Below are 12526 nucleotides of genomic sequence, written 5' to 3'. Positions count from 1 at the left end.
CACATGTATATTCACAAATCTTAGCTGGACTTGTTTTCTCTGCTACCTGATCTTCAGAATTAATTTCTTTATTTCCGAAGTCAATATCTCTGTCTATTACACTGTAATACATCTCTGTCTAGTCATTACTGTCTGATACGTCTCTGTGTATTAAAATTAGTTAGAAGACTTGGACAAAAATGAATTTGAATTATCTGTTTATACGATTAAAAGTGAACATAAGTAATCGACGGAACGTGTAAGTGGTTTCTGTGAAAATCTTATAAAATTTGGTGTGGATCAACGTGATCGTACTCCATAAACCTAGCGTTAAAAATGAATTTTCACTAAACCTAACACTAAACCTACCACGACCGGTCAAATGATCGTTTTCAAACATTTCTATATACCTACAGTCCTTCAGGATTACGTACAATCGATGTAAAATATTTTTGCATATGATTGAAACAAGTGTCTTTGAAACCACTCATTCGTCCCATAGAAATAGTTACAAATGAATGTCGTTAGATTTAGTGTTAATTCTTCCATACTGTTTAGTAGGCACATCGAAAGCCAAGAAGTCTGTTTCTAAAACCTGAACATCGTAAATAGACAACCAACAACACAGTGAATAAATTCCAGAAGCTAAACACTGAAATTAATAACCCTATAAATAGACTATCAGTAAAACGAGTGCTAAGACTGCTCGAGCCTTCCACAAGATTCCACTTCAGCGACATCCAGATCGAGACAGTGGGATCTGCCCTCGCGAAGAACGGTCGACCAGAAATAACCTCGATCGCCCTGCAACTTGGAATTCGTCGATGGTCCAAGCCCATGGTCAAGTCGGAGCCAGTGAAAACCCGTTCCCCCCACTGTAGCCAACCGAAGAGCCTGGTGGGGGAGTCCCCTCGACCCTTGATGGCCCTTCTGGGGGACCGCGAGTCGGCAGCGCGGAAAGTCGGAGGGAAAAGAGGTTTCAAGGCCAAAAGAGCTCCATCCGCCTGCTGCGATCCTGCTGAAAATGCGTGGGCGCGGTCTCCCCGAGGGCTGGCCGAGGCCGACGAAGGTCGCACCCTTTTTCGACTGGCGTGTGCTTGGCCCTTTCGTCCAACCTCGTTCGACCATCTGTCCCCTACCAGCAGTGCTCCAGCGCAGCTCGTTGTCCTCTGACCTCTCCACCTTTCTTCCTCAGGATCCTTCAGAAACGATTTGTCCCTCCAAAGGGATCTCTGGCGCACGCGCGAGCTTCATAGCTCCACCACAGAGTAATATACAGATGAGACACTGTTTCCCCTGCCAACGTATAAGAATGTCCTTTCGACGATCGATTAAGAGACCTGCCTAACACGGTTCGAAAAAAGGAGCATATTTATGAATTTTTCGGGAATAAACGGACAATTTTTTGGCGAAACGTTTACATAGTATACGAATGAAGGTTTCTTAGTGGACGTGTCGCGATTTTTGTATTTGAAAATATCTCAAGCTAACAAAGTTAGCGATGTCATTGTTTATATGAGTATTCCGTGGTAACTACTATACCTTGAAGCTGGAATATCCGAACATCGAGAAGCAAGCATTTTTTAATAACATATTGGTGTGGCCCTGAGTAATAACTCCACGAGTTTGTTGTAATCGTAAGATTACAGAGTTTTGTAAATAATTAGACGAGATCTCGAGATGGACTAACTCGGCTCTGAAAATCTAAGGGGAAGAGGTCCCTTCATCGAGAAGCTTCGGGAAAAACTCGGGTCCTCAAGGACCGTGACTAACACGGTTGTTTTTCTATTACTCACGCGCGGTCCTAAATTCGAGAGAAAGTTGGGCTCGGCTTTGAAGTATCCAACAATATTGAATTATCTAAGTGCTCTCGACAGGTTTCTCTAACCTTGTTTTTGTTTATACTTTATTTTTTTTTTTTAAGTATAAGTACATTTAAGCATGTAAACGTAATAGTAAATGTAATGTAATAGTAAAAAAAAAATAGACGCTTCTCAAGGCTAGAAAGTATTTGCATCGTCGCCATTTTTTGGTGCATACTATTAAAAAAGTATATCGTTACTTAATTCCAATTTGACAATATTCATGCAACCCTTGAATCGCTCGATTTAAAGACAAAGTAGTTTTATTAAGATAAACTACGGACATGACGATTACGATCACTATTAAGATAAACGACTCAATTTATTTAATTTATCGATTTTACAGTGTCTATTTTTTGTTACAATCGCGAACAAAACTCGCGTTCGTTGGAACCAACACATTTGTAGAAGATGTTTAGTCATTTACGTGCAATGTCAACTGATTTCATTCACCATTGGGGTCGGTTCATTTTACTTCCATGGTACTCACGTGTTGCAACCCCCTTTTGTCACGCATACGTTCGCCACCACTCGAGCATCCCCCTACATCAAGCATTCCCCTACTACCCCCTATATCTGCCTATCGATGCACAGCGGTATCGCTGGTTAGGCGAACACCCTTGCGCAATGTGCCACGCGCGATTCATTCCGACCTTCTCCATCCCTCAGGGATTCCCCCATCCCTGTGCTTACGCATGCCAGAACGTCGATTCGCCAGCCTAACCCTGCCCAAAGGGTTGATACATTTGCTATAAAGCATCCTTCGACACCGTCGAGGCTACTAGGCTTGGGTCTGGAGTTGAAATTACCACCACGTTGCCATTATAATAAAGGATTTTCAAAAAGGATTTAGAATTTTGTTTTTCACTAACACCGATAGCGAAAAGTGGGGTGAATAGAGAAAGTAGGGTTGTGTCTGAGGCTCTATAAGTTTAATCCAAAGGTCGGTACCTATGCTTGAGGGCCATACCCGACCCCATCTGATAACGATGGGTTTGTAAAACGACAAACGGGCGCCTAATAACTGATTATTAGTACCAGTTACCACTATTAGGGGTTCTTATCCTAACGAACCCACACAGACCGACCGAGAAAGAAAATGGAAAGACGAGCCCTCTCTATTATTACACTTCATCGAGGCAAGTACTCGGAAACCTCGTAAAACTCTAGTCTCCAGCTTTTGTTCTGGGTTAGGTCTAGCACCATCGACCACCCCAGGGTTGTGTCCGAGGCTGAAATTACCACCACGTTACTTTTATAATAAAAGGTTTTCAAAAAGGGTTCAGAACTTTATTTTTAGTTTTATTATTATTTTCAAAGCGATGTTGTGAAAACTGGGGTGAATAGTGAAATTGAGGCTTGGGTCTGGGGGTTGAAATTGCCACCTTCGGTAGTTTTAGTGTTAAACGACATCATCTTTTACTTTTTATTTTAATTGCGCGTACTTTCGTTCAAAGTAAATTCCATACTATTTGAGTTTCATTAAAAAACCAAACTCTGACATATACTCTCTTTATTAAGAATTACGAAAAATACGTTTGTAAAGAAAACTTACAACTATGTAGTTATATTAAAATCTATACATATGAATTATGTGCGAGTTAAAATAATCTGTTCTCTATTTCGTGCTTGGTTACATTACAATTTTTATATCGTTAAGAAAGGTGTCTATTATGTGGAGACATTTAATGTTTGATCTTGTTAGAAAATTTTGAATGCTGTATGGTGGATTGCATTCATTTCTTGTTGGATCTTGAATCTTGAAGCATTTTCTTTCTGTGGGAAAACAATAATGGACAATTCTAGATGATACGGTCTATGGTTTGATCGTCATGTCCGTATGAGCATGTGGAGTTTTAGATGATCTTGATTCTAGCTAATGACGATGTAAGATTCTAATGGTTGAATTTGACTAGTTACGCGCGAAATTGGTGCGATAGTGACATCTATTGGCAGCACTGATGATTTCACTGCGTCGGTAAAACGGATAGTGAAAAGAACTAGACAGTTACAGAACGATTGACATTTCTAACCTCATCGTTTTCCTCGAATTAAGTTCTTAGTGGAGTTGTATTAATCTCCATTAGCGAAAATAACTCAAGGGAAAATATCTTTCGTAAAGATCAAAGCTGAAGTCCACAGTTGGACTGGGTTTTGATTCAGTACCCATTCTCAGTGAACAGACTGAGCTTGGTCATTGCACTCATCATACAAACTGGTCGACTAACGTCCTTTAACACTTTGACCCCTTTCCTCAGAATTCAATTACATTTTAAAACAAAAATCGCTGTAACTTGGACGAATGTAATCGAAATTCATCAAAAGGTCGAATATCCATTACCATTTATTAATATTTAATTACAAATGAGTAATTGTCAACTAACGATGCGAAGTTTTTCAGATATTTACAGTGGGAAATTTACTTTTTCATATCCAACTTTCCTAATCCAAAAGGTCACTCGAAAAAAGCACCTAATTTCACGTAGAACGACCCATCCGATTGAAATTTGCATTCGAGTATCAACTACAGAGTTTGCGCCGGCGTTTTCCGCCGGAAGCAGAACCAGACGTGCATTAAACACGTGTTGAGTTGCACGCGTTGTATTCAAACAGCGCGGCAATCGTCAGCGGTGACGTAGCGGAAGAAAAATTTTAATTATCTCATGTCGGAACGGCACACGGTTGCTTTCTCTTCGATCCTAATAACCTCGTTATTGCACGAATGAAAATTCTCTCACAAGAAATACCCGTCAACGAATTTCGTTAAAAATTTCGTGTAAACGTTGATCGACTATTGTACTGTCGACTATTATATCGTACCTCTTTCGAGTGATTTATCAAAGTGAGAGTGGCTACAGAATTCAGTGACGTAATGTATTTCACTTCCATATTTGAAATTACTAGTGTCTCCAGCCAGTCCTCATCACTGGCTAGTTGATTTCTCTTAACGCGGTGTACATTTCACAATTTGAAGAGTGATCATGCTTGAAACGGAGGATTTGCCGCGAATGACATCATTGTCCCCTGTCAACGATACAGTTGGTTCAAAATCAACAGCACTCGTGCATGCGGTAAGTACTAAAGTATATGAATAATATATAACGCTTATGTTGGTGTATCTGCAGTGCTTATGGCTCACGTATTTGCTCGATCATTTACAAACTTGAATTAGTAATTTAAACATGGCAGCCGTGCGCAGCATGCCAACATGAGCGCGCTTGAAGTTCCTTTATTTAAATTGTACATTTCAATTGTGTATTTCATCGGAATTTGTCGAAACTGTACATTTTTAACAAGTGCAACGTGTATACTTACAATAAAGTGACATATTCGACCGGAATTTCATCTTTTTTTTTCACATTTATACTCGGTGGGAATGTTACCTACAGAGAAACGGAAGTACGGTTAAATCAATTTATCGACGGAACGTCAGCTGTTCTGTAACATCGTCAGAGTTCACCTACGAACTCAATTATGCATCGAACATTCTCTATGAATATATCGTTGGCAATAAAAACGTAGCCTTGCGTGTTATTTCGCTCCTGTAGATACATTGTCAACAGTATTACTTAAATAGTTAATAGAAAACGATGATGAATAGAAAGCGATGAATAGAAACCGAAACAACAGTAGCTATTGAATTAATTTCTTATTCATCTAAATAGTAATTAAAAATGTAACTTTATCTCGACAATGTATTGTATAATTAAAACGAAGATGTTTCTGTAAATGAATGTATGCGCATATGCAGATGAAAAGCTTACAACGAAAATATATTTTTACCAATCAGCTTACATGGTATGATTAGATTGTTAGATATATAAACACAGTTTAATTTGAGTGCACTGTAATAACCGAAAAAAATGCGATAAGGGAGTTCAGAGTATCGTTATGCAACAAACTTCCTTCAATAAAAAATCTAACGAAGAAACAGTGTAATCAAACGTTGTTATATAAATGCATACCTAATTCTGTCCAATTGAGTTATTACGATTTCTAGTTTCAAATTGAATGGAAACATTCGTGCAAGCGTGTAACTGATTAGTTATTATATATTTTCTGCTTTTCCTACGATTAATAACCGACAGTTAAATTGGAATTCGTAAAAATGATACCCAATATTTTGTCTTCAGAAAAATCAAAGATTAATATGAAATTGTTTGTATCGAAGAAAGGAAGAATTGTGACGTTTCTCTACATTTTAACAATTGTTCTCGCGCATGTTACATAAAAAATATATAAATTTTAATAACATGTTATCGCGAGAGAAACACTAAATTCTTCTTTCCTAATTTAAAAAGTTGAGAATCAGTGATAATTATATTTGTCAAAAAAGTAATTTACCTCGTCCCTCGACATTTCTTCGAAGAATCTTAATTCTTTAAAATTAAAATTATACTGATATTTTCCAATGTATCGTATTGCAACTATCATAATGTTACTTTTCAGTTTTCTTCGGGAACGAAGTGCGCAACAAAAACCACGAATATTTGCGAAACAGAAAATCACGTGAACAACAATAATAAGTTCGGTGCGTCAGACGTCTGCATTTGACGAGTTTAAGATTAAATGAATCGGTGGCGTATAAAAGCAAATAGGGAGAAACATGCACTTGCGGCGGCCCTGAGAAGTACGTTGGCTGAGTGAGTGCTGAGTCACATATCGTCAACGATCTCTCCCAGCAAGGTGTGCTTAGTAGTTCTCTGTGAAATGCATTCTATCGCATTAGTATAGCGTTATCATCGGCAAAACCATAACATCATGGAAGCAAGATGATTTAACAGAAGTTGTTTTTGGCGCATGTCGCGGGCCTCGAATTGCTATCAGTAAAAAATTATAAGCAGTTCGGAATCCCGGTATCGCCAGTGAATCTGTCAAATTCTGCTAGTAGATTGTATTTTCACTTTTTATGGTATCTGGCGTAGTGTGTCAGTGCGAGGGAAGTGTTGTCACTGATTTAAAGGATTACCATCTTGTATTGTCAAACGAAATTTGTGACTTGCGTAGGATGTACACGACATGCACTGAAGTTTGACGTGGCTAGTGCGTGTTTTGAGGTTATTTTTGTATTCGTGTAACTGACCTATACCTTGTTTAAAGAAAACTCCAAATCTTTATTTTCATTCTGACTGTCTGTCGTGTCAGATGCTTGAACGAGATCTCCGAAAATCGTGTTTTTCAGCTTTATTCAAGGCCTGTGTCGATTACTTTAAATGAAGCACATAGAAGTTTAAGAAAGTGAAGTTTAAACTTGTTTACAGTTAAAACCTTACTTTGCGTTCTTTGTAATCTAAAACCAATACATATAACTTTGTGAACAATTAAGACATAAACAATTGTGTACAGAGTGTCAAACATTTGGCATTGACCTAAAGTGACAACAAAAAACTCAACATGAGCTACCGCATTTTCATGACACCTTATTTAGTTTTTGTGTTTAATACAATTGTCAAGCCACTGTGACAACACGTTACACTACCTTGGTCTGGGAATACATTTAACGAGTAGAGGTGATTTAAATTAAACAATCATAATGGTGTGCATAAAGAAAATGTACCGCGAGGAACTCTTGCAGCTCGCGTTACTGCTGTCTTTGCTACGAGTAGATCCAGAATCCTACCTTGGTTTGGACATTCAAACCATCGGCGTAGGTTCTTTGGATCTAAACAATGGATCCGGATGGCATAATGATGCTCACACGATTATTCATCGTCCTACTTTTGTCCATCCAAAGAATTTGGACTCGATACTTCTAAACTATGAGAGAGATTTATTTGAAGACTTAAATTCGTTAGGAAGATACAATACATTGAATTCTGGATTAAACAATATCCATGCATACTTGTTGAATATCGAAGACTCAACAGGAGATACTGCCATAGCAGGGCCTAGCATTCCGACAGATCCAGATAGAAATCCTGATCCACCAAATTCATCGCAGAGTCCAAATGAACCAGCCAATACAGCGGAACTTACCCAAGAGGTATTTTCTCTTATGCTTTTAAATTACAAATTAAATTAAATTTTGGGTTCAGATAGAGTTGTGTAGATATTTTAAAATGTGAGTCCATTTAATATCAACTACTTTTATTGTTACTAATATAGAAATATTAACGGTGTATGATTATAATAACACAATCTATATTTGACCTCAAATTTAGTTTCTTTTATAATATTGCATTATTTACAGTAAATTTGTAATATAGATTTTACAAGATATGCATATAGAAATTTATATTTCTTTTTCAAAGCGATATAGATTAATAAAAATTATTCAAATTGGGTTTGTAGTAGAGAAATTAGTTTGTTATTTATTGTTACAAATTTCTATATTTTTATTCTAATTAATCGGATCATATATTTCCATTGGTATCATCCAAACATTTATATCAAATTTTCTGAGAACATCCGGTTTATATAATAATATTTTCTTACATAACATTTGCAATTAATTATTGAAAAATTGTTTAAAACCGAATATTACACTTGCAGAAATACTCAGTTTGCTTGGTAAAATTATTTATGTCGTTATTTCATTTCTTGCATAGTAACTATTTCTACAAATCGAGAATAACTGCTGCGGCGAAAACACCTTTAAACAAAAATTTTAAAAGATATGCCAGTTGAAAGAAAGAAAAACTCTTCTTTACCGAACGTCATCCTGTCGCGTATATGAATGACATTATTCTCAAAAATACGTTATCGTGTACATCATCCTTGTAATGACCTACACCGAGTAAAAAATTGTCGTTATTTTTAGTCCAGTGGTCTGAATTCTTTAATACATTCCTACAAAAGATTCAGATTTCTTTAACTGCAGTATTTGCAATATTTTGCAATTTTTCTTAACCATACAAACGTATAATCTATAGAATATCATAGTAAAAATGTTATAGTTATTAGAATTTATTGGATAGGTACATATGTATATTTCGAGTCAATTTAAATGTCATTTTTATTCTTTAAAATAAAATATATTTTTGTCATCGATAATTCGTGATGATTTTTTTTATCAGAATTGAACGAAATGAAGTGGAGGATACATGCATTTAATACCTTTGAACAGATACATAATTCATAGTTTTGAATAATACAAGCCTTGCTCTTGTTGTCATTTCCTGGTGAAATTTCACATTTTTATAGATTGATGCATTGCACCTTTGTTAAAAATAGTTTTTTAAATATTTCAATGTTTTTTTTTTATATTCATAACTGTTTCATTAATTAACACTGGAGAGATATAGCTTCACACAGTCGCACTTACAATATGTTTAATTAATAATATATTTAATTATTTAATAATTGTCTAATTAAGAGTATTTTTAATTCTCACTTCTTCATTTTGTATCTTTCTAAAAATACTCCATTATGTTGTTTGGTGCTTTATTTATTTTCTTCGTGTTTATTTCAATAATCCTTTCACTATAAAGGTCGCATATGAACGCTCTTAATTAATAGGCGATCATTTGCAAAAAAAAAAAAAACTATACGTATCGCAAAGTTGGCAATCATTTATGAAGGACGATAAATGCCATCATAAGTTGCATATAATCTATCGCGTTCCTTTTTTCGTTACGAGATCGTATCTTATTTGATAAGATATTATAATCGTGTTTTCATTTTGATCGTTAATTTATAAAATGTACGCAATGTTTAAATGGAAAAGAAATTATTTAATGCTGTACACGTTCAGCACACAATGGTTGTTTTCGTCGTATTTTAAGGGAAATTTGACCTTAAAATTGGAAAGAAAAAATGTCTATAAGTTAAGTGGAATGGCTAAATAAAATTCCGAAAAATTCCTAAAATGGTGAAATTAGAATTTAGAAAATATTTAAGTAATTATTCTCAAATGTAACACATTTCGAGCGATGAAAACAATGAAAATCGCCCTGAAAATGTGGAACTACGCAGAGAAAGCATATTTTAGATATGAATGAGTCTTCAATAGCGACACTGAAACATGTTTTCTATAGATAAAGTAGGATGTTATCAACGATACTGTTTTTAACGAAGCGTGCTCAAAAAATGAATATATTTTGCACATAGTACCAAGGAGTTGTTTCCTACGAACAAAGAGCTCTACATATTCTTCGCTAAAGCACATTTTTTGCTATCAGAATGTTGTTGACGATGATTTGATCAGTTTGTAATAATAATTGCGTAACCTTAACCGCTGTATCCGCTGAATCATTTACTACTGGCAATGGCTTAAGTATGTCTAGGCCTATTTTAAAACTCGGGTCATTCTTGCAAGTTCCAAGAACTTTACCTAAGCATTCTATTGCTATCAAATGTTCCCTGCGCCGACTTTCGTCTGAAACAAAGTACTCGATGTTTTTCTGCGCATGAACCGTTCGTTACGAAAGTGGTGATAAGTACATCTTCTTGAAAAATGGAGTCTTTGGAAGCAACGTTTAGAAAATTCGTCGATTTTAACGAATGATGCTTTTAATAATTTCGAAGTAGTACACGTTTTAAATTTAAATTCGAAGTAATGAATATTTAAAAAATTCCATATTCTCATCACGAGGCCTGATTAGATCTCTTGCAGACTTTTGGTTTTTCTATTGTATATTCTTTACTTGTAGCAATTCTCACAAATGTTTCCAATGCATTTTGAAGAGGAATACAAAGGGGAAATACTCTGTTTCCCTATCTTCTCTAATAAAGAAACAAAGGATATCTTATCCATTGCCTACTTAACCAACTGACTTAACCAACATCATTTTTTACTCAAATATCAATACAAACCTACTTTATGTAGATACACTTACCGACAAAAGTTAAGAAACAAAAGAATATCATTTCGTACGAGTTTCATGTACATTCCATCGTTTACTATCTTACTATATCCAATTAATTAATATTTGTCGGGATAGACGTACTAAATAACAGAAGTAGTACTTTTACAAAAATTGAAAAAATATCCAATTCGTGAAATTTCTATCCGAGTTCTCTGAAAAACTCAACCTTGTTTTCATACCTTTTTTATCAGTTCGTTGGAGGATGCTTCATGCGCACCATTTATTTACCTAATAGCCTTGACTGTCCAAGTCATCCATATCAGTTTATCTAGGTTAATTAATTGCGAGTCTATTTCTCCACCGTCTGTTTACGTATCTAGCTAACGCATCTAAAACATTTTCCACCACTATTTTTTTTATTAAAAAAAACAAAGTCCTGAAGCCTCTTTTAGAAAACCGTTTGATACAATAGCCGACATTACAACCGATGTTCCATTTCGTAAACCGCGTACTTGCTCGTATTGTTCTTGTTCCCATCTTTTGCCGAGCTCACAAAATGTAAACAAAATGATTCAGTCTGTAAAAATAGGTCGAGGAAAGAGTATCACTCCTTCACAAAGACTCCATCCACAGTCCTCCGCTATCATGTCATTGAAAAACTAGGAGTACTCATTTTTGGTCATTGACCAACTTCTAAACGTTTCTAAAACTGCCTACTTGCAAACAATGTAATTATTTTCTAGAATTGGTTCTGTCGATAATTCTAAGAACTTCTTCGTGTAACAGAGCAAAGTTATCAGGGAAAGTTCGTTTAGAAAATATTTGTTTAGTAAAGGGGAAATTAATTTTAAAACAAATAAAACGAACACACTTGCGACTTTAATGATAGAAACTTTACGAAAATATTTAAGGAATGTATTAGATGTAGAAATGAATTCTGTGTCCGTCTAAAATTTTACTATAAATTGTAGTTTTACTGTAGAGGAAAATTTATGGAGATATAAAATTAGAATCTTTCTTTTAGAGAATTTTTCGTCATTTTGTGAAATTTAATTATCGGGTTTCCATAGTAATTTTTGATTAAATATGTGCATCTCCTTTTATAATAAAAACAAACTTCCTATTCTAACTTAAATATTAAGGAAATCCGAACATGTTCGGTAAGTTGTTACGTTGCCTGTGAAATTATATTGAAAACACGGAGCATGGTACCTTTTTGCCGCTGACTGTATTTTGTCTGTAAGCATGTGGTCGGCGATCGCGGGCCTTTTTTTTTATAGCACTGCATCACCAAAATTCCCTCTCAACTCTCGTGCAGTGGCCTCGATATCAAAAATAATTGTATGAAAATACACGATATCCTCGACGATTTTATGGAAAGTAAAATCTGCGAACGCAACCTCGATTTCGTGAAAATTAATGGGAAAGTTTCATCGACAAACATTCTACGGTTTTCAGTTATTATTACCAATTCATCAGTCCTTAATCCTAAAACACGAAAAGAAATGAAGCGAACTTCAACGTGATTTATACTTGGAAAATTATGACAATTAATGGAATTGTAAATGCTATGTGAAATACTCTTATGAGAATACATTCATCCTTATGTTGATACAATTTATGAAATAAGAACGTTTTCTTACATTTCACCGATAATAAATTAATTGATCTACTATATCGATGTGTTCTAAATTTCATCCCAATCCCTCCATCCGTTTCATTGTGGCACAGTAGCGAACAGGAAGATCCAATTGAGATTTATTTATAATTGTTTAGTAGCCCCCCCCCCCCCTCCTCCTCCTCTGTTAAACAATGATAGTTAGCCTATCACGTTTCTTGACGTACATGGAATGGTTTCGTGTAAGTTTAATTAAAATCGGTTCGGTAGATTTTGAGTTTAGTCGGAAGATACAAAGGAAGGAAGATACGAAGAGACGA

General features: G+C 35.5%; 1 protein-coding gene and 1 long non-coding RNA gene across 5 annotated transcripts in view; one reads left to right on the top strand and one right to left on the bottom strand.

The window, feature by feature from the left end:
• Positions 1-4685: 4685 nt before the first annotated feature.
• Positions 4686-12526, top strand: part of LOC128876528 (segmentation protein cap'n'collar) — a 98785-nt gene continuing 90944 nt past the window's right edge. For 2 of the 3 annotated variants that reach the window (XM_054122980.1, XM_054122979.1), the window contains exon 1: positions 6534-7824. In XM_054122980.1, coding sequence (XP_053978955.1) covers positions 7375-7824 — 450 coding nt within the window. In that variant the 5' untranslated portion in view covers positions 6534-7374. Of the gene's footprint in view, positions 4913-6533; positions 7825-12526 lie in introns of those variants that run through there. The other variant, XM_054122981.1, reaches the window with a different exon arrangement.
• Positions 4729-6523, bottom strand: LOC128876536 (uncharacterized). 2 transcript variants are annotated; one of them, XR_008457061.1, is made up of 3 exons: positions 6186-6523; positions 5157-5224; positions 4729-4865 (listed from the first exon to the last, which is right to left on the bottom strand). It is a non-coding gene; the product is annotated as an uncharacterized LOC128876536 (long non-coding RNA). The 2 variants fall into 2 exon arrangements; XR_008457062.1 differs by lacking the exon at positions 6186-6523 and adding an exon at positions 5807-5997.

The sequence above is a fragment of the Hylaeus volcanicus genome, chromosome 5 (genome assembly GCF_026283585.1).
Source record: "Hylaeus volcanicus isolate JK05 chromosome 5, UHH_iyHylVolc1.0_haploid, whole genome shotgun sequence".
NCBI lineage: Eukaryota > Metazoa > Arthropoda > Insecta > Hymenoptera > Colletidae > Hylaeus > Hylaeus volcanicus.
Note: the sequence above shows the minus strand (reverse complement) of the source record. Positions and strands in the feature narration are given on the sequence as shown.